The sequence below is a fragment of the Eublepharis macularius genome, chromosome 12, assembly GCF_028583425.1.
Source record: "Eublepharis macularius isolate TG4126 chromosome 12, MPM_Emac_v1.0, whole genome shotgun sequence".
In the NCBI taxonomy this organism is placed as follows: Eukaryota; Metazoa; Chordata; class Lepidosauria; order Squamata; family Eublepharidae; genus Eublepharis; species Eublepharis macularius.
The window spans coordinates 9,272,562-9,295,367 of record NC_072801.1 but is presented as its reverse complement, the minus strand read 5'-3'; the positions used below and the strand labels follow the sequence as shown (position 1 = coordinate 9,295,367).

The following is a 22,806-nucleotide window of genomic DNA, read 5'->3' as shown; positions in this document are numbered from 1 at the left end:
CATGCAACGGTCACCTCCAGGTTGGATTACTGTAACTCGCTTTACGCAGGGCTGCCCTTCAGTATGATCCAGAGACTACGGCGGGTACAGAATGCTGCTGCACATGTTCTCACGGGTGTTCCTTACAGGACACATATTACACCAATTCTGCAGCCGCTCCACTGGCTACCTGTGGAATTCCGGATTCGGTTCAAGGTGCTGGTTTTGACCTATAAAGCCCTAAATGAACTGGGACCAGAATACCTGAGGGACTGCCTCTCCCCATATGTACCCTGGAGAATGCTCCAAACAGCTGGAAAACATCTGCTGGTGGTCCCTGGCCCCAGGGAGGCTCGGTTGGCCTTGATCAGGGCCAGGGCCTTTTCAGTCCTGGCCCCAACCTGGTGGAACTCTCTTTCTGAGGACACTTGAGCCCATCAGGATCTTGTATCATTTCAGTAGGCCTGTAAGATGGAGATGTTCCGCCAGGCGTATGGTTGGGGCCAGCATGAGATCCTTACTGAGCCTCCCACTGGTCTCCCACTAAGTGTGGGGTTGTACAGCGTCCACTGACCGGCTGCCCGATGTATGGGTATTGCATGGGGCTATGTAGTGCTCATTCATTAGCTGACCCACATATGGGTTGCAGTATATTATCTGTCCGCTTTCCTCCCCCTGTATGTTGATGGGCAGGAACCTGGAATTGACCCCATCTTGGGACAGTTAAAATCTGTTGTTTTTATGATGAACCGTTGTTTTATATTGTGTTGTATTTTTATAATTGTTGTACCTCACCCTGAGCCTGCTTGTGGGAAGGGCGGGTTAGAAATGTAAGAAATAATAATAATGTATTGTCGAAGGCTTTCACGGCCGGAGAACGATGATTGTTGTGGGTTTTCCGGGCTGTATTGCCGTGGTCTTGGCATTGTAGTTCCTGACGTTTTGCCAGCAGCTGTGACTGGCGTCTTCAGAGGTGTAGCACCGAAAGACAGGGATCTCTCAGTATCACAGTGTGTAGAAGAAGTTGGCAGGGGTAATTTATATCTACTCAGGAGGGGTGGGGTTGGGCTGAGTTAGATATAAATTACCCCTGCCAACTTCTTCTCCACACTGATACTGAGAGATCTCTGTCTTTTGGTGCTACACCTCTGAAGATGCCAGCCACAGCTGCTGGCAAAACGTCAGGAACTACAACGCCAAGACCACGGCTATACAGCCTGGAAAATCCACAACAACCAATAATAATAATAATAATAATAATAATAATAATAAGTGAATCCTCGTGCTGAACAAGAGTAATTTTCTAGCCCCCTCCCCCTTCTGACAATAGCATACAGATGCCAGGCGATTTTAATTAGGTAGGTAAAGGTAGTCCCCTGTGCAAGCACTGAGTCGTTACTGACCCATGGGGGGACATCACATCACGACGTTTTCTTGGCAGACTTTTTATGGGGTGGTTTGCCATTGCCTTCCCCAGTCATGCTTTACCCCCAGGAAACTGGGTACTCATTTTACCGACCTCGGAAGGATGGAAGGCTGAGTCAACCCTGAGCCAGCTACCTGAACCTGGCTTCTGCTAGGATCGAATTCAAGTCACGAGCAGAGCTTGGGCTGCAGTACTGCCGCTTACTACTCTGTGCCATGGGGCTCTAGTAATTTAATTAATAAATCAGATTTATATCCAGCCCTGCTGTTTAATAAGCACTCTAGATGGCTTCCACTAAATGCTTAGGAGCTTGGAATGGTGCAGGATGAAGCTTCCAGTTTTGAAGAGGGGGGAAACCCCCCCCCCCCCCGCTCGCAGCAAAAATATTCATTATCAAATGATTTTGGTTTGATAAACTTCTTGCTGGTTTATTCAGGTATGAGTTGCTAATGCCCATCTCAGAATCTGAGTGCTTTTGTCCCTGAACTTGAACTTTGTTGCCTTGAAATTGCAGGCACGTCCTGGTTGCAAATGATTCCTTTTTGCCTTTTTCCTCCCAGGTCCCTCAGCCTCTGCCTCCTAGCCTGGCAGCATTTTGCCCTTGGGACAAGAGCACTGTCGTTTATTCGGGCTTTGGGCTGCAGAAGGAAATCCTTTTCTACAGTCTGCTGCAGAAACAGGTACTCCCCTTCCTCAATAGCTTGTCGCAGTTATTGCTGCTAGATTTCAGAAGCACAAATCAGAGAGCAAGAAGGGTCTGTTCCCTTGCCTATAATGGACTCAAACCTCCAGATACTTTACCAGCATATTTAAAGTCAATGACGATACTTCAATATTGAGGTATATTCTTGGCTGCTAGATTGAACGCTGTACTAACTGCAGAAATGAAAGGTTGCTTTTTGGAAATTCCCTTTTCAGAACATAAATGCTTCTGTAATACAGAGAAGATAGACACCTTGGTTCATCTAGTAATTGAATGCCCAAATTTCAGTGAGGAGAGACAAAGATGGATTACTTCGATACTTGAGAATCATAGAATCATAGAGTTGGAAGGGGCCATACAGACCATCTAGTCCAACCCCCTGCCCAGTGCAGGATCAGCCTAAAGCATCTCTGACAAGTATTCATCCAGCCTCTTCTTGAAAACTGCCAGTGAAGGGGAGCTCACCACCTCCCTAGGCAGCTGATTCCACTTTTGAACTACTCTGACGGTGAAAAAGTTTTTCCTAATATCCAGTCAGTACCTTTGTGCATGTAGTTTTAGCCCATTGCTTCGCGTCCTACCCTCTGCTGCTAACTGGAACAGCTCCCTGCCCTCCTCCAAATGACAGCCTTTCAAATATTTAAAGAGAGCAATCATGTCCCCCCTCAACCTCCTCTTCTCCAAACTAAACATTCCCAAGGCCCTCAGCCTTTCCTCGTAGGGCTCAGTCTCCAGACCCCTGATCATCCTCGTTGCTCTCCTCTGCACCCTCTCGATTTTGTCCACATCCTTTTTGAAGTGAGGCCTCCAGAACTGCACACAATACTCCAGGTGTGGCCTGACCGACTGCTCATATTCAGTTTACAGTCCACTCTTACCCCAAGATCCCTTTCACATATGTCAGGGCTTGCCTTGGCTGCCGCTGGGCGTGGCACTGGGCGGTCTGCTCCTGACATCACAGGGGGGCCAGGGACTCTGCAGGACCCTGCTCTGTGGAAGGAGGGGCGGTATACCTCACCCAGACTCCCTCTCAGTCCACTCGCTGGCCTGCTCAACCTGGCCTGCTTACCCTCTGCGTCCTCCTTCATCTCCTCCTTCCAGAACTCTCCTCCAAGCCTCCACCCTTGCATTCTACTGCTCTCACTCCACATCATCACTCCTCACTCACACCCACCCCCCCAGAGCTCTTCCCAGCCACCCTTTATAGGGTTTCCTCTCTCTGCCCCGCCCTCCTTCCAGGCTTGTTCCTTCTCCGGACCGGGCCCAGCTGTGCGTCCCTCCAGGTGTTTCCCTCCAACCACTAATCCCTCCTGGGCTCCTTTGCTTTGCTGGTAGGGTGGGGTTGAGTGCAAGCCATCCCCAGCTGAGGGCTCCTTGGCCTTGCTCACGAGGAGCTGCCCCAGCCAGCCTCCGTGCTATTGGGCTTGCCTGGCCTTGCTCATGAGGTGCTGCCTTAGCCAGCTTCTGCGCTGCCAGCTCAGCAATGCTGGGCGGGGCTACCCATCTCCTCCCCCAGAATGCCTGTGGCAGCCCCCCCTGGAGAGGCTTGGCTTCTAGCAACTCCTGAGCCAGGCTGCTGTCTTCTAGCCATGGTGTGGCTCTGGGCTGTAGAGGCTGCTTCCTCTCCCTGCCAGGTAAGGGCTCTGCTTGGGTTGCTGCTGCTGCTGCTGCTGCTGCTGGTCCCACATTCCCCCTGCTGTGGCCCTTTCCCTCTGGCCTGCTTAGCCCCCTTTCTTCCCCCTGGAAGGTGGGACTGGCTGGTCTCTCCTTGCCCCCTCCACCCCTCTGAGGTTCTGGCCTTTTACCCCTTCCCCCTGGAGTAGGTAGGTTCTGGCCCTGGTTGCCAGCTTGGGGGGTGGGGTTGCTGCCACCCTTTTGTCCCCTGCTGTTCCCTCTTGTCAAGTCTGGGGGCTGGGGCTCAGACCCCGGACACACACCCCCTCTTAGCCTGGACGTTGGCTCGGAGGGGCCCGGCTCGAAGAGGCGGGACATGAAATCCGCATCCAGGTGGTTGGCCCCCCGGCGGTACACTACGGAGAATTGGAATGGCAGAAGGGAAAGGTACCACCGCAGGATGCGGGGGTTGTGCTCCTTCATCCTGTGCATCCACTGGAGTGGCGCGTGATCCGTCATTAGCGTGAACGGGTTGTTGGCTAGGTAATACCGTAGTGCTCCTATGGCCCATTTGATGGCGAGGGCTTCCCGTTCTACGGTGGCATACTTCTGCTCCGCGGGCTGGAGCTTGCGGCTTATGAACAGGATGGGTACCTTTATTCCTTCTTGCTCCTGCATTAGGACTGCCCCAAGGCCTGAGGCCGACGCATCGGTTGCCAATATGAAAGGCCGGTCAAAGTCCGGGTTCCACAGCTTTGTTGTGTTGGACAGGGCGGTGCGCAGGTCAGTGAAGGCAGCCACCTGTTCCGGGGTCCAGCTGAGACGATTGGGGCTGCCCTTCTTCAGACAGTCAGTCAGGGGGGCTGAGTGGGCCGCAAAATGTGGGATGAAGCGCCCATAATACCCCATGAGCCCCAGAAACCGCCTGAGCTGCCGCTTGGTTTGTGGTTGGGGCACGTCTGCGATGGAGGACACCTTTTCAGGTGGTGGCCGGACCTGCCCTCCCCCTATCACAAAGCCCAGGTACCTGAGTTCCTGGAACCCCAAGTGGCTTTTCTTGGGATTGGCCTTCAGACCCGCTTTCTGTAGTGCCTTGAGGACCCTTTCCAGGTGCCGTAGGTGGGTGGGCCAGTCAGGGCTGAAGATGACGATGTCATCGATATAGGCCATCGCGAAGTCCCGACAGTCCCCCAGGACTTGGTCCACCAACCGCTGGAAGGTAGCTGCCGCCCCGTGGAGGCCGAAGGGCATGCGGCGGAACTGGAAGAGGCCCCGGGGGGTGGCAAAGGCGGTTTTCTCCCTATCCTCAGGGCGCACTGGTACCTGCCAATACCCCTTCGTCAGGTCGAGGGCAGACAGGTACCGGGCTGGCCCCAGCTGCCCGACCAGGACGTCCGCCCTGGGCATGGGGTAGGCATCGAACTTGGCCACTTTGTTCAGTTCCCGGTAGTCGATGCAGAAGCGGGTCGTCCCATCCGGCTTCGGCACCAACACTATAGGGCTGCGCCACTCACTCCGGGAGGGTTCAATGACCCCCATGCGCAGCATCTCCTCCGTCTCCTGGTTCACTGTCTCCCACTGCTTCCGGGGAATGGGGCGCCAGGTCGACCGGGCAGACTTCCCCGGCTGGGTTGGGATGGCATGGTGCACTAATTTTGTAACCCCGGGGCGTCTTGAAAAGACCCCGGGCACTCGCTTCCATAGGTCCTGCAGCTGGGCCTTTTGGGCAGGGTCGAGCTGAGGGTCCACCTGTGGTTCCTCGAACTCTGGGGCCTCGGCAGTCCATGGCAGCTCACTGTCAGGAAGCTCCAGGGGGTCCTCAGCCAGCCGGCACTCCTGGCTGTCCCGCTCATACCACCTCTTCAGCAGGTTCACGTGGAGCGTCTTCCTCTGACGTCGACGAGGCCCACACTGGACCTCATAGGTTGTGGGACCTAATACTTTTGTCACCACATAGGGGCCTCGCCAGGGGTCCCCCTCCTCCCTGGGGAAAACTGTGCGGTGGACGAGGACCTTCTCCCCTAGCTGGAAGGTTCTCTGTCGCGTACCCCGGTCGTACGCAGCCTTCTGCTGTGTCTGGGCGTGGGCCAGCTGTCGGCCTGCTTCCGCTTGAAACTGCTGCACCCGCTCGCGGAGTTGGCTCACATACTCCTGGACTGGGGGAGCTGGGGGGCTGGCTTGGGGACCCCATTGCTCCACCAGGCGGGAGAGCATTCCCCGTGGCTTCCGCCCGTACAGCAGTTCAAATGGGCTAAAGCCAGTGGAGGCCTGGGGGGTCTCTCGGAGGGCAAACATCAGGGGATCGATATACAGGTCCCACTGGTGAGGTTTGTCATGCGTCATCTTTTTCAGGGCCTCCTTAACCGTCTGATTCAGGCGCTCTGCCAATCCATCTGTTTGGGGGTGGTAGGCAGAGGTGAACACCTGCCGGATCCCCAAGTTCTGACAGAGCTGACGCATGGCCTTTGCTCGGAAGGGCCCTCCCCGGTCCGTCAAGATTTCGCTGGGCAGCCCCACCATCGCGAACAGCTTGGACAGCGCCCGGACCACCCCCGGGGTCTGCATAGTTTTTAAAGGAATGACCTCTGGGAAACGTGTGGCGTAGTCCACGATCACCAGGGCAAAACGGTATCCCCGGGGTGTGCGCGGCAGTGGGCCGATGAAGTCCATTGCTATCCGCTGGAAGGGCACCCCCATCACTGGCAGCGGGGAAAGAGGGGCCTTTGGCGGGCGTCTCGCTGCCACCCTCTGGCAGGTGGGGCAGGAGCGGCAGTGTGCCTTCACGTCTGCGTTCACTGAGGGCCAGAAGAAACACTCGAGGATCTTCCTCAGGGTCTTGTGGTGCCCCAGATGCCCGGCCCATGCATGCTCATGGGCCGTGCGGAGGACTTCGGCCCGGTAGGCTGCTGGCACCAATAGCTGGCGGACCTCCCCCTGGCCATTTGGGGCACGAGCTATGCGAACCCAAACCCCTCCTTGCTTCTCGATGCGAGGGAGCCGTTGGGCCCTCCGCTCATCCCGCACCTGCTCCTCCTCCCGAGCTGCTGTCTCTCGTAAGTGCTGCAAGGACTCATCTGCCCCTTGGGCATCGCGGAATGGGCGGTCTGCCGGGGGTCCAGCTGGGTCTTCAGCCCGTGGTTCTGCCCCTGGTCTGACAGAGGGACCCTCGTCTGGGTCGGCGGCCTCCTCCACTTGCAGAACTGGGGCGACTTGTGGGCCTGCCAACCCCCCTGCTGCCCCTCTGAGCAGCCTGTAGAACTCTGGGGCATCTCTTCCCAGCAGCATTGGGTGGGGTAAGTGGGCTACCTTGACGACCTCTATGCGGCGGATCGCCCCCAGGTATTCCACCATGACCCAGACCGCAGGATACGGCAGGGTGCGGCCCATCACATCCGTCACCGGGATCCAGCGGTGCACTGGGGTGGCAGCTGGGACGAGTTGGGTGTGGATCGCCGAGACTGCGCTCCCTGAGTCCAACAGGGCCTGCAGGCTCTGCCGGCCTATCCTCACGGTGGCGCACAGACTCTGTACCCTCTTGCCAGCTGGCGGGTTAATTTCCCAAGCCAACGCACATACCACGGGCGAGGAGGCTGTGGGGGCGCAGGCTTGCATCCGCTGCTCTACGGCTTGCATTAGCTCTGCCTGAGCTGTTTGGAAGGCCGCCTCCAGCTTCCTCCATATCCTGTCCAAGCGTTCCTCCAGCCACAGTCTGAGGTCTGCTGGGGCTGCGGCGTCGGGATACATCCCTTCGACTGGCGCCTGCGTCGGAACGACTTTCCCCGTACGGGCCACCAACTTGTCAGGGCTTGCCGCGGCTGCCGCTGGGCGTGGCACTGGGCGGTCTGCTCCTGACGTCACAGGGGGGCCAGGGACTCTGCAGGACCCTGCTCTGTGGAAGGAGGGGCGGTATACCTCACCCAGACTCCCTCTCAGTCCACTCGCTGGCCTGCTCAACCTGGCCTGCTTACCCTCTGCGTCCTCCTTCATCTCCTCCTTCCAGAACTCTCCTCCAAGCCTCCACCCTTGCATTCTACTGCTCTCACTCCACATCATCACTCCTCACTCACACCCACCCCCCCCAGAGCTCTTCCCAGCCACCCTTTATAGGGTTTCCTCTCTCTGCCCCGCCCTCCTTCCAGGCTTGTTCCTTCTCCGGACCGGGCCCAGCTGTGCGTCCCTCCAGGTGTTTCCCTCCAACCACTAATCCCTCCTGGGCTCCTTTGCTTTGCTGGTAGGGTGGGGTTGAGTGCAAGCCATCCCCAGCTGAGGGCTCCTTGGCCTTGCTCACGAGGAGCTGCCCCAGCCAGCCTCTGTGCTATTGAGCTTGCCTGGCCTTGCTCACGAGGAGCTGCCCCAGCCAGCCTCCGTGCTATTGGGCTTGCCTGGCCTTGCTCATGAGGTGCTGCCTTAGCCAGCTTCTGCGCTGCCAGCTCAGCAATGCTGGGCGGGGCTACCCATCTCCTCCCCCAGAATGCCTGTGGCAGCCCCCCCCTGGAGAGGCTTGGCTTCTAGCAACTCCTGAGCCAGGCTGCTGTCTTCTAGCCATGGTGTGGCTCTGGGCTGTAGAGGCTGCTTCCTCTCCCTGCCAGGTAAGGGCTCTGCTTGGGTTGCTGCTGCTGCTGCTGCTGCTGCTGGTCCCACATTCCCCCTGCTGTGGCCCTTTCCCTCTGGCCTGCTTAGCCCCCTTTCTTCCCCCTGGAAGGTGGGACTGGCTGGTCTCTCCTTGCCCCCTCCACCCCTCTGAGGTTCTGGCCTTTTACCCCTTCCCCCTGGAGTAGGTAGGTTCTGGCCCTGGTTGCCAGCTTGGGGGGTGGGGTTGCTGCCACCCTTTTGTCCCCTGCTGTTCCCTCTTGTCAAGTCTGGGGGCTGGGGCTCAGACCCCGGACAACATATACTACTGCCCAGAAGTGTATCCCCCATCCAGTATTTGTGCTTCTCATTTTTGTGGCCCAGATGTAATACTGTGCACTTGTCTTTGTTGAATTGCATCCTATTCACAGCTGCCCACTTCTGCAGAGTATTCAGGTCTTGTTGAATTTTAATTCTATCTTCTTGGGTTTTTGCTACCCCTCCCAATTTGGTATCATCAGCAAATTTAATGAGCAGCCCTTCCACTCCTTCATCCAGATCATTGATAAAAATATTGAAAAGTACCGGGCCCAAAACCGAGCCCTGCGGCACCCCACTGGACACCTCCCTCCAATCTGATGAAACGCCGTTGACCACTACTCTTAGAGTGCGGTTCTCCAACCAGTTCCCTATCCACCGAACTGTCCTATAGTCTACTCCACAGTCTTCCAGTTTGCCCATCAGAATGTCATGGGGGACCTTATCAAAAGCTTTACTGAAATCCAGATAAATCACGTCAACAGAGTTCCCCCGATCCAGTAAGCTGGTCACTCGATCAAAGAAGGAAACCAGGTTGGTCTGGCAGGATCTGTTAGGAACAAAACCATGCTGACTTCCCCGGATCACTGAGCGGTCCTTCAGATGCTTACAGATTGATCCCTTTAAAATCTGTTCTAATATCTTCCCAGCAACAGAAGTCAGACTGACTGGCCTGTAGTTTCCCGGGTCGTCCTTCCTCCCTTTCTTAAAGATTGGGATAACATTCGCTCTTCTCCAATCTTGTGGCACATCCCCAGTCCTCCAGGAGGCCTTGAAGATGATGGACAGGGGTTCTGCAAGTTCTCTGGAAAGTTCTTTCAGCACTCTTGGGTGCACCCCATCCGGCCCAGGGGTGCAGCCAGATGCCTCTCCACAACCTCTCTGTCAATGTCAATTAGCCACTCAGGTGTCCTGCCACATTTTCTACTATCTCTAGATGTGCCTGAGTTCTTCAGGGAGAAAACAGAGGCAAAAAAGTCATTAAGCCTGTCTGCTTTTTCTCTGTCCTTCATCAGAGTTTCTCCATCTACTCCCAACAGTGGTCCAATTGCCTCTTTTACCTTGCGTTTGCTTCTCACATATCTGTAGAAGTTTTTCTTGTTGTAGCGAGCCCTCCTGGCCAGACCCAGCTCGTACTGAGCTTTGGCCTCTCTGATGGCTGATCTGCAGTACCTCATATACTCCTCTTTAGACGTCTGTCCTTCTCTCCATTTCCTGAACATTTCCTTTTTCTCCTTTAGCTTATTCTGGAGCTCTCTGTGCATCCACATCGGTTTCTTGGAGCCCTTACCATGTTTCCGTCTTGCTGGGATAGTGAAGGCTTGAGCTTGCAAAAGCTCATGTTTGAGAATGGCCCACCCTTCACTCGCTCCTTTTCCTTCCCGCACACTCCCTCATGGAATGACTCTCATCAAGCCTCTGAGTTCATCGAAGTTGGCCCTATGAAAATCTAACCTACGCGTCTGGCTACGAACTTCCTTGGCCCCCCACAGCAACTGGAATTCAAGGAGGACATGGTCACTTCCCCCTAAGGTCCCCATCACCTTCATCTCATCTACCAATTCTTCCCTGTTGGTTAATATCTAGTATGGCCGAACCCCTTGTAGCTTCCTCCACCTTTTGAAAAAGGAAGTTATCGGCCAGGCAGGTCAGGAAATTGCGTGATTCATGACGCTTTGCTGAGCCTGTCTCCCAGCACACATCAGGGAAGTTGAAGTCACCCATAATTACAAGGTTCTGATGTCTGGATACTCTGCCAATTTGTTCAAAGAGGGCAGCATCCATTTCTTCTCGCTGGTCGGGTGGTCTGTAGCAGACTCCAACAACAATACCCTTTGTCCTTCCTCCCCTTATTTCTACCCATATACTTTCCACTGGGCTGTCAACCACATTGTCCAGGACTTGCTGACAATCAAGCCCTCTCCTCACATACAACGCCACTCCACCTCCTCTTCTACTCTTCCGGTTTTTCTTGAACAACTCATACCCATCCACTAGCACATTCCAGTCATGGGAATCATCCCACCAAGTCTCAGTAATTCCTACTATGTCATAGCCCTCTGTTTGCAATAGAAGCTCAAGCTCTTCTTTCTTATTGCCCATACTTTGGGCATGGGTATATAAACACTTGTAGCCTTGTACCTTTGTTTGACCTTTCCTACCCAGGTGGGTCCCCACTGTGTTCACTTCATCATTGAAGTCGCCATGTCGATCGTCCCCTGCCCCTTGCGGCATCAGTTTAAAGCTCTCCTGTTGAAGTTCTCCAGGTTCGTTCCAAACGTTTTCTTCCCTGCCCTTGAGAGGTGAAGCCCATCATGTGCTAAAAGGCCTTCTCTAAGAAAACCTATCCCATGGTCCCAGAACCCAAAGCGCTGCTGCTGGCACCACCATCTCAGCCAGCGATTCACCTCAAGTATGGTCTGCTCCCGGCGTGCTCCTCTTCCTGTGACTGGAAGGATAGAAGAGAATACCACCTGAGCCCCCAATGTCTTCAACTGCCTTCCAAGGGCTTCGTAATCCTCTTTAATTCTTGCAACAGTATTCGAAGCCGTGTCATTCGTTCCCACATGAATCAGCACAAACGGGTACTTATCAGCAGGCTTGATGAGTTTTGGCAGCCGGTCGGTAATATCCTGAATTCTGGCTCCCGGCAAGCAACACATCTCTCGGAATAGGGGATCTGGCCCAGAGACATGGCGTTCCATACCCCTGAGCAAGGAGTCCCCGACAACTACCACCTTCCGTTTTTTTCCACTTCCATGAGGCCCCATGTCTTCTGCACTCCCTCTTCCAGATCTTTGCGGTTCTCCTTCCACTGTCACCTCTGTCTCCATCCTTAGCACTTCAAAGCGATTCTTGAGCTCAAGTGGACCAGAGCATTTTCTTCGTTGACGCCTTCGGGTTTGTACTGTAGATCTGAGAGGAGGCTCAGAAGGGAGATCGGCACTTTCCCCTCTTCCTTGACTTTCCTCTTCTTGGCTGTGCGGAGCCCCCAGGCTGTTGTCAATAAAATTGTCTCCCTCCTTGATCTCCTGAAGGGTGGTGATCCTTTCCTCCAGGCTCTGAACCTTTTCTTCCAAAAGTCTGACCAGCTTACACTTCTGGCAAGTGAACTCTGTCTTCTCCTCTGGGAGGAAAACAAACATGGCACACTCCATGTGTGCCTTCCAAATGTACCTAGAGTACTAGCAGAACCAGTATACTAGCAGAGTTTCAGGTCCCCCAGGCAGATCCCCAGGCTAAGAGCCCTTTAGCTCTCGCCCTTCGGCTCGCGCCAAAGGCTCGCGCCTCTGGCGAGGAGGAGCCTTTTGTTTCAAAAGGTGCCTTCCTGCCTAGCCCAGCAGGGCCCCAGGACACTAGGGGGTGGGGCTTGTAACCACGAGCAACAGCAACCAGCTGCAAACAACAGCAATTCACTCAGCCCCCAACAGGGGAGAAGAATGAGCTCACAAATATTAATCAGAGCCTTTCTTTTCTTTTACAAGATAAGGACCCATACACTACCAGGTCACTGGTATCTGACCTTTTAGTAATCCAGCCTAAAATTAGGAAATTTTTGTGACTGGAGTGAGATCTTTTTATCACTATTATTGGCAATAGTAGTTTTAGTATTCTGGTCTTCGTTTGTTAACGTGGGATCAGGCTTAAGGCTGTGGCCAAAAGAGCTGTAGCAGGAAAGGAAAGGAAAGGAAAGGAAAGGAAAGGAAAGGAAAGGACTCCATAGCTTGTCTGAGGTCTTGTGTAGACCATCAGTGATGATGCCAAACAAACCAGACTTAATGTATGTCACTGGCAGAATCATGGATGGGTTCTGGCCTGGGGCAACTCAGAGTCTCTGTTTTTTTGCTGTCAGCCTCAGTTCTCCCTCTGTAAAATGGGAATATTAACAACACACTGCTTGGGAGAACTGAGGAGTTGGAGTTGTAATGCAATTGAGTACATGCCCAGTGCAATAAAATACTCAATTACTCAAGCAGTCAAAGGTTTAAATGCTCCTCCCACCCTGCAAGAAAAACCCTCTGTTGGTTTTCTACTTGCTGAGAGCTTTTAACATAGCAGAACGGGGCGGGGCGGGGCAGGAGGAAATAAAAATAAAACTTCGGAGCCAGTAACACCATCAGTAAAAACCTTTTTTTCGGCGGGAGAGCACAGAAACGGCACCACAGCAGAACCCCACTCTGCAGCCAAAATGGCCTCCGTCATTACTGAAGAAACTAATGACACAGCAACCCAGGCACAAGAAACGAATATGAATCCTAAAATAGATTAATTGGAGGATAAAATTGCTAATAGAATGGAGAAACTTCTGAAACCTATGAATGATCAATTATCTGCAATATCTGAGTCCCTCCAGCAAGTAACTCACACTGCAGACTCTGCTTTAGAGCTCAGCTTGTCCTTGCAAAAAGAAACACGCACTTTGCAGGCTAGAGAGAGCTGGATGAGAAATAAAATCATGGACCTAGAAAATAAAAGGAAATCAAAAAATTTAAAATTTCGTGGTTTCTCAGAATCAGAAGAAGGCTCAGCTGAGTTAACAGCCTTCCTGTCAGGGTGGTTGGCCCAGGAATTACAGTTGGAAGACGGAGTGGCGCCAAATATTGTATCTGCGTATAGGATGGGCTCCCTCGGTAACTTGAGAAGAAACACTAATAGAGATATTATCGTTAAATTTATGGACCCACGCACTAAAGAGAAAATCCTTCAAGAGGCTAGAAAAAGAGGCTTTTTCCTTTTCCAAGGGCAGAGAATTCAAGTTTTCCAGGACTTGTCAAGTGAAACCCTCTTGCAGAGAAGGGAGCTTAAACCCATAATCACTCAACTAAACAACGCAGACATCAGATACAAATGGGTGGCCTCCTCTAAACTCCAAGTAGTACATCAGGGAAGAGCCCTTCAAGCAACAGATCTATTATCAGGTACATCTCTCCTTAAAGAACTGAACTTATATACACCGGATCTGGACAAAAGTTCAACTACAGATGTCATCGCACAAAAATCCTCGGCCTTGGCAAGATGGGCCACGATACCAATGAAACCAAATGCCTGAGGAAGAAAGTGCATGCAAGCAACAGAATTCCGTCTTTGTCAGAAACCATCGATATCTGGAGTTTTCCTCTAGTGTTTCTGTCTGTTCTTATTGTTCCTGCCTTTACAGTTCTTTTTCTTCTCTACCTGTAGCTTTAAACCTTTTAGTATCTGTAGTTCTTATCTCTAATCTATCTCTTCGGTCAGGGGGCGGGGAGAGGGGAGGGATAAACCTGGTACTCATTCTAGTTCCCAGTTGTATAGGACCTTCCAGAAAAGGAGAGAACCGTTCTCCCTACTTTTGTTGGCACAGGCAGTTTCGACCTGTGTCTCTGGAGAGATTGCTCCTTCACATGAAGGAGTGATATTATGTCAACTGGTGTTTTGTTTTTGTTCAAGGGGCTGGGTTGGGATTTTTGCATTAATGTACAAGTTCTGTTTGACAACATATACTATGCATTATTGGAAGAATCATACAGGGTGGCCGAAACTATGTTATCAAAGTCTCATATGGTATCTTACTTCCTCCTACTCACAGGGTTATGTCTATCTGGTATATCAATCTATTTAACATGTAACTCATAACAGAAAAAATCAAAATTATTACTCTGAATTGCAGAGGATTAAATAACCCTATAAAACTTAAACGCGTTACGGCAGCACTAGTGAAACAAGGGGTAGACATACTGTTTTTGCAGGAAACCCACTGTAGAAAAGAAATGCCTCAGGTACTGAAGTCCAACTGTTTCAATGTGCATTTTCAAGCCCCAGGCTCATCCAATGCCAGGGGTGTCGCGATGTTACTTTCAAAGAATGTTAGATTCCAATGTGTAGACTCAAAAATAGATCCTAGGGGCTGCTTTATATTTGTCAAAGGGGTACTGGAAGAAACAAAAATAACTTTGGCATCTATTTACGCTCCAAATGACAAACAAATTGAATTCCTTCATGAAACTTTATCTGATCTATGGTTGTTTGCAGATGGTGAAATTTTGATGGGGGGGGGATTTTAACTGCATAGCAGATTCAAACTTAGATCGATCCCAAAGCAACAGGGCATATCAGAGAAACAAAGCAAAATGATCGAACCTCAACCTACTATTTGACAAATTGGAGTTTAAAGATGTGTGGCGTTCCCAGCACGATCTAGAGAAGGACTTTAGATATTTCTCTGCCCGTCACCAAATCCATTCTAGAATAGACTACATATTGGCTTCCCCAAAAATCTATCATAACCTAAGCTCTTCCAACATAGACAGTAAAATCTGGACGGACCATGCCTGGGTGGATTGTTTTTTGTCCTTTCAGGAGAAAATAAAGCAAGGCACTCAATGGTCACTGAACCATTTTATTACACCCAACAATTAAAAAAGAAATTGAATTAGAACTGGAAAATTATTTCAAAGAGAATGCAGCAAGCAATAATTTGGGATGCCATGAAGGCTGTAGTCAGAGGTAAAATCATTTCATTAGCTTCATTCTATAAAAAAGAGAGAAAACTAGATTAGAAATTATATCCAAAATCTTGAAAATAAACACAAAAAATACTGTAATAAGAAAGTCTATAATCAACTGATCCTAGAAAGGAAAAAACTAGAGGCACTTGAGACATGTTCCATACAAAAGAATCTACTGTTTCTAAAACAGAGATATTGGCACAAAACTCCAAAAACGTTGCGCCTCCTAGCTTGGAAGGTTAAAAAGAAATCTTCCAACGAAATTTCCTCCATAAAAAGAAATGGCACATCTTACACTTCCAATAGCAAGGAAATCTTAGATATATTCCATGACTTCTACTTTAATTTATATAAATCAAAGAACCCAACACCACCTGATATAGAGGACTTCCTAAACTCTCTCACAACCTTGAAACAAATCACCCCAGAGCACAAAGCTTTCCTAGATCAACTGATCTCCTCTCAGGAAATCACTGAGTCCACAAAAAATCTCAGATTAAATAAAACTCCCGGTAGAGATGGCTTTCCTGCCGAAATCTATAAAAAAATCTATAAAAAAATTCTAGCAGAACCCCTCAGCCACACTTGTAATGCAATCCTATTATAAGGCAACTTTCCAAAAACATGGCATGAAGCTACAGTCATTATAATCCCCAAGTCAGGGAAGGATGCCACCCTTCCATCTTCTTATCGCCCCATATCATTATTAAATCAGGACGCAAAGATATTTACAGCAGTATTAGCTAACTGTCTGAATAAAATTATAAGTCACTACATACGATCTGACCAAACTGGCTTCATACCAAACAGGAGTATCACAGATAATGTGAGAAAGACACTAAACATCATCAATCACGGTAAAACCAATCAAATAGAGTCAATCCTGCTCTCTCTAGACGCAGAGAAAGCCTTTGACAGCTTAGAAACTATTTAATAAGACTGCTCTATAAGATGGGATTTGGTCATATTTTTACTCAAACGATCAAATTATTGTATGCTTCCCCTAAGGCCCAAATAAAACTAAATGAATTGAACTCAAAAGACTTTGAGCTCACAAGAGGAACCAGACAGGGATGCCCGCTTTCCCCACTATTGTTTGCCCTATCCATAGAACCTCTGGCTGAAGTTATACGGCAAAACAATGCCATTAGTGGCATCACTATTGGAAAACAGGTTTACAAAATTTCCCTCTTTGCGGATGACATGGTCCTTTACCTTGCACACCCATGTGCCTCATTACTAGCCCTGGAAAAAACCCTGCAAGATTTTGGTCACATTTCAGGACTTAAAATTAACAAAAACAAATCAGAAATCTACCCTATCCACCTGACTCCAACCACTAGATCAGAGATAGCTTCTAATTTTACGTATCAATGGACTCATAAGCAATGGACCTACCTAGGCATTAAGATACCAGCTGATTTCCTGGCTTTAAAAGAAACCAACTATAAACCATTACAAAAAAAAGGTTAAAGACAAATTCAAGGATTGGGCAGAATTGAAGTTGTCATGGGCAGAAAAGATTAACTTGGTAAAATCTATGATTCTCCCGCAATTTTTATTTAATTTCCGTATGCTACCTATTAAACTTACAGATCAAGATTTCCAAAATTGGCAAAAAAATATAAACAGTTTCATATGGGATGGCAAACGTCCCAGGATAAACTATTTAACCATGAAACGGTCTGCAAAGAAAGGTGGATTATCAGTCCCAGACTTAAAACAATATTACATAGCTGCCCAGTTAGCAAACATCGTAATGATATTAAATCCTGTAGAAGATTCAGGTTGGCCGCAAATTGAAACGTCACACATCTACCCACATGACCTACATGATGTAATTTGGGCTGAATCTAAGAACAGACCACCTGAAACTCATACTAACCCCTTTCTAGAAACCGCCTTAGACATATGGGACAAGCTACGGCAACGTCTTGCTCCAACCATCTCGCCATTATCATCTTTTATAGATCAGATTTGGTTCCCACCTGGCAAGGATTTAAATTCTTTTAAACTATGGAAAGTAATTTAAAAAAACAGGATTATTGATATGGGTCTATCCTGAACAAGGCTCAAATAGAAAAGGATACAAATGCTGTGATCCCATGGTTTCAATACCTCCAAATCAGGCACTTACTAGAGAGTCAGCCTCTTGTAACCTCATTAAAGCGTGAACTTAACTGGCTTTGAATATTTACTTAAATTAACACAATCTCACAGGAAAGGTCTGATAACTAAAATTATACGCTATTATAAATTTAAGGGATGATCAGCATGCGCTAAAATACCAAGCAAACTGGAGCAGAGACTGTAATACAATCTTATCTGATGCTCAGTGGTCTTCCATCTGGTCAGGAAACTGCTTGCAGTCTAAAGCAGTGCGCATCAGAATGACATCCTTCAAAATAATGGCGAGATGGTACCTGTCTCCCATTCTTCTCCACCACATCAATCACGAAACACAACCACTATGCTGGAAGCAGTGTGGTCAGAATGGAGACTATATTCATCTATGGTGGTCGTGTCCTAAAATCCAGTTGTTCTGGGATCGAATCTTACAAAAAATTAAAACAATAACAAACTATACAATACCCAAGCGCCCAGAAGTAATCCTGCTTGGACTCTGGGAAGACCGGACGGTCCCATCTATTAGGAAAAATCTGATATTTTTATTGATTGCTGCGGCAAAACTGCTTTTAGCCTCAACTTGGAGACAGGAAAAAACTCCACGTGTATCACAATGGCTCAGAAAACTGTGGGACATTTTTATCATGGAAAAAATAGCCGACCACCTTAGAGGCATAGACAATCCACAATATCAATCGTGCTCTCTTGTACAATGGTTACCCTCTTTAACCTATTGTCATAATACCAATCAGTTACCTAATGTAGATTTTCATACACTCAGCTTCTTTGCTATAACGTGACTTCTTACACTCAGTGTATTGTTTTCTATGTTAATACTAGCTGTTGTTAAAACATTAAGGTCTTTATCTCTTCCAAGTATTGCCCATACTCTGTATTATGCTGTTGTTGGATGTGGTTATTCATAGCTTTGGAAAATAAAAAGTTTTAAAAAAAACCATAGCAGAACATTTGGAATTGATGCTCCTCCTCCTGCAGTCTGGTGTGGTACATTCCGTTGTACCACCTGATTCTCTTGCATATCCTCAACGAGGCCAAAATGGTTGGCTGCTGCCTTCTGCATTCTCTTCCATTTGTTTTGTGGATGTGCAGTTGTCCGCATCTGTAGCCTTTAGGCAGGCTGTTCATCTGTCCTCTGCAGAATGCTGGTGTATTTGTTCCTCTGTTGTTGCTGATTGGGAGGGGGACAGTTTGCACATTTTCTGCCCACTTCCAGACAAGCTCGTCCACATTCTTGGCATCCACATGTTCTTTAACATGGACACATTTCTGCTTTTCCAGCACAGGCATCAAGATGCTGATACTCACATTCCCTTCTTGTGTCTTGGGATGAAAATACACACGTGTTGCCTTTCCCATCTTGCATACTGCATGCTTCCTACACAAGAATGTTTTTTAAAAAACATAATACGAACTTTGGTTCTTTGTTTAAAGTGTTTAACGTCTTGGGATCTTTCTTTCCTTGTGTGCAGGTGATTGACAAGATTCCCTTGCCTTATTTTGCTACATCGCTGAGCTTGTCTCCTGCTGCCTGCATCATAGCAGTCGGCTTCAGTGGTGAGTATGCAGACATCAGGATGTTCACAGGTTTCCTATTGCCAGGGTTAGGCTTTGGAGCCCATATGTAGGAAAGCAGACCTGGAAAGAGAGCAAGCTCTTTGAACCAGATATTGTGGCTCATATCTTCAGCACAGGGCACTGGGTCATCAGACCAATGGGGCACCTCGGCAGGAAACTGGACTTGCAAGAGATTGAATAGGCCCTGGTCTTTTACCCACACACCTTCAAGCACCTGCTTTTGGCCATAAGGACTAGAAACTAGTTTATTCATGAAAGCAGAATCATGTCTGATTCCAGGTGGCAAGATGGAATAGATGATGGCCAGCAGGGAATAGTACTGTAGAAATGCATAGCTTTCCAAAACTGGCTTCTTTGCTTTTGATTTCGTCTGAATTAAGCTTGTGATTGTCCTTGGTTGGAAGAAAAAGATGCCAAAATGTATATATTACGTTTACAGAACAGTGCTGTGTGTGACACGTGGCCCAGTTTATTTGCAGGAGCCTGCTGAGTTTGTCTGCCAGCTCCTCTGCTCCTTGCTGCCCAAAGGGGCCCACTGATGATCACCTACCTGGGGACCTCCAGAATCCTGAACACTTTGTCAGCCCTGGCTGAGATTCTCAGGAAACTCCATTCTGGGCCCTGGGCCTGCTCCCACATCCTCACAGTATAAGTGCGCATCGTTCAGTTTTATCACCTCCTTTCTCCCCCAGAGCGTGTGCTGCGGCTGATCGACTGCACAGCAAAGACCAGACAAGACCACCTGGGGCACGACGATGCGGTTTGCCTTTGCAGATTCACCCTGTCAGGGAACCGCCTCTTCACCACTTCCTATAATGAGATCTTGGTATGGGAAGTCCCAAACAGGTGCTGAGCCAGCTTCTTCCAGCTGTGCATGTTCCCCTGGCCTGGAGCCAGATGCAAGGACTCAGTCATCATGTTGCTACCTCATGGGACTGGAAAGCTAGCTCTTCAGCAGCCAAAATATCAATTATCAGTCAGTCCCAGGGCTGTGATATTGCAGCAGGCAGAGCCGCTCAAAGAGATGAGCTTGCATCTTAGCATCTGACATTAGATGTCTGTCGTAGAAGAGGTCTGCAGCATGGCTAACAGCCAGTGCATAGAGAAAGTGAGAGTGAGCTTGGGGTGGGGAGGAGGGAGACATCCTCTGGACTTTTTTGTGCCCGGTATTCCTCTCTCCATCCAGGTCTCTGGGTTGGTGTGAGTCCCTGCCCTTCCTCATTTTAGAAGGTGATGCAGGATTCTGCGACTCCTCTGTATTTTCCCCGAATCTTGGCTTTGCTTCATCCTTCTTAGCTTGATAGAATTGCTTGCTCGCTTGAGGCGAACAGCTGATGTTTCAAGCACCCTTTTGATTAGGCATTCCCTGAGAGTTGACAGGAATTGCTTGTGGTGTGCATTTAATCTGATTCAGGGGCAAAACCCAAGGGAACTTTTAACTGACTTCCCCTGAGCATTGCAGGGCATTCTTCAGCCACCGTTTTAAACAGAGAAACACCAACAGTTTGCTAAACCAATCCTGTAGCATAGCCAAGGCCAGGCTGTTTTGCACTTGCCCTTTCACAGTATCCCACTTCCTGGCAGAGAAGAGAAACAGGTTTGGTATTCAACCACACTTTGGAAGTCTTACTTGAGAAATGAAGGGCAGAAGAGGTAGTATCTCTCTTATTGTATAAACCTGAGATATTTGGCATTGTGAGTGTGTATGTATACACACAAATATGTAACTGCATTAATGTACATTTTTCTAAAACAGATTCCACTTTCCTTGTGCACTATCACCCGTACTAAGTTTTGATTTTATCGCTGTATCTTAGCAAGATTTTCTGTTGATAAGTAAGCCTGAAAGGAGCTTTGCTATCTCAGCTGTGGCAGTAAGTTATATAAAGTTACAAAAATAAATAAAACCCCGCAAACCCAACAGATACAAGATAACCAGATGAAAGGAACAGATTGTGAATACAAATTTGCCCTCCTTTTTTAAAAAAAGAATTGCTTTACTAATATTTTTAATGAGGATCAGTGAAGAAACTAGAATATTTTACACCTGGCGTTTACAAGAGTGACTCCCGGATATGTTTCAGAATGCAGTTGAAGACCAAGCTCAAGTTACCTCCTCCTGTGGTACAAAGCTGGTAAAAGGGAAAACCAGCTACTAATATCATTAGTATCAATGCAGAATTTTGTTTACTTTATATTTTGTTTACTTGTGATTTTTGTTGCACAGGCAGAAGGAGGAAGCTGCTCTGCTTGTGTAGAAATAGATTCCTAATAAATTGGTGTTCACTTACATTTTGAACTGGTGCATTTTTTTTCATTCAGAGCTTTATGGGCATAACTGACTTTGAGCCTTTAGTGCATTAAGCTGGGAAAACACCCTGAACTGACTGCTTCTGTAAGGAAATCAGTCAGTTTTGCTTATTTCTAGTCTTCTATCAACTGTGCAGGCTGTTCCATCCAGTTAGGTGCTTCTGGGTAGGTATCCTGGCTAGTGAGGAAACCCACCGGCAGTTTGGTTACCCAGTTTCTTGACAAAGACTTCCTGTCCAGTTTGGCGAGGTGAACTCTTCCCTGCAGCTGCAGCAAACAAGAGGACCCCAAGCTTTAAAGGATTTCTTGGCCGCAGCTTTGGTTTCTCTTTGATGCACCAGGCAACTTAATTATAGCTGTTACAGAGAAATTCCTTGCTTGTGTGAATATAGAATAGTGTAACGCCTTGACTCTTCCCCAGTGGCGACGGACTGAGACTCATTTTATGAGTTCTGTCCCATTTCTGCTTTAAAGGGCTATATAGATAGCCAGGCAGGACTGAATCAGTCCGAAACCTGTCTCTTATCAAGAGGCACCCAGCGGGCAATTATCGGATTAATTGGGGAATTGTTTGGCTCTCTTTAATTAGAGAATTGGATACTCCCCGACTCCCGAAGTTGCAGGAACATCTTGCAAAGCAGAACTGAGGTGGCCAGAAGCCAATTAAGTCAGCCGGAGGACCTTTGTAAATATAATTCAGCTATATATTTGTGCTAGGACCTGTCTTTTTCTCTCTCCCTCTTTTTTTTTTTTTGCAAGAGGAAGGAAACTGCTTCATTTCCCCTCTTTTTTGCTTTATTTTCCATCTTCGGATGTAATCCTGATCTACTGACTAAAAAACTTTTGAAAACCAGCTTAACTCTGATTCATTTAATTTTGTTCAGCTACTGAGAGCTATAAATAATTGGAACTTTATCTTTTACTGGTAAGCCACTGATATTTACACAACTGCCTTAATCTTAATTGTATTTTGGGACTTGCCAGGATTACTTTCCTCTCCTTTTTTTGCATTTTTCACCTACCTTATTGCATTCTTGTTTTATGAAGGAATATAACAAGTGACTCTAATATCTTGGTTACTGGATTAATTTTGAACTACAAATTACTCAAAGGGAAGGATATAAAACTCTTATATTAGACATTTAATTAATTGGTTGAAATAAACAAGTATGAAAAAGATGATGGTAGAATTTGAACTGTGCAATTGTTGAACTGAAAACTATTTCTGATACTTTACTACCATCTACTGGCCTAAAGATGAAAGCGGAAATCGCTCAACAATTAATTTCCAAGATCTCAACCAAGCTTAGAATTTGATAAGCCAATTTAAGCGAGACTATGGAAATATTTTAATGAAAATATGTCAAGAGGGCCAAGACTCCCCAAAACTAAATTTAGAAGGTAAGAAACTAGAACTGCAATCAGAACAATTTGACCAGACCGTGAAAGACGTTTCTGGAGATTTGGACCATGGATTTGATGGATTTGGACTGCCTAAAATAAACCAAGCACCTCAAAGAATTAAGCCATTCAACAATTCAAGGAACAGGGGAGGAAGAAGACTACCGATGTTGGGAAGGGAGCTGGATTCCTAGATTCACTACAAGCAGACCCTGAACTCGGGGGAAAACGATGTGGGTTTTGGTGAGGACCACGTGAAGATCCAGTGGCCACGTCGA

General features: G+C 48.3%; 1 protein-coding gene across 2 annotated transcripts in view; it reads left to right on the top strand.

The window, feature by feature from the left end:
• WDR90 (WD repeat domain 90) overlaps nt 1–21,107 on the top strand; it is an 83,055-nt gene extending 61,948 nt beyond the window's left edge. For both annotated transcript variants that reach the window (XM_054993447.1, XM_054993446.1), the window contains exons 41-43: nt 1,966–2,085; nt 18,712–18,796; nt 19,510–21,107. In XM_054993447.1, coding sequence (XP_054849422.1) covers nt 1,966–2,085; nt 18,712–18,796; nt 19,510–19,670 — 366 coding nt within the window. In that variant the 3' untranslated portion in view covers nt 19,671–21,107. The remainder of the gene's footprint in view (nt 1–1,965; nt 2,086–18,711; nt 18,797–19,509) is intronic.
• The last annotated feature ends 1,699 nt before the right edge of the window (nt 21,108–22,806 follow it).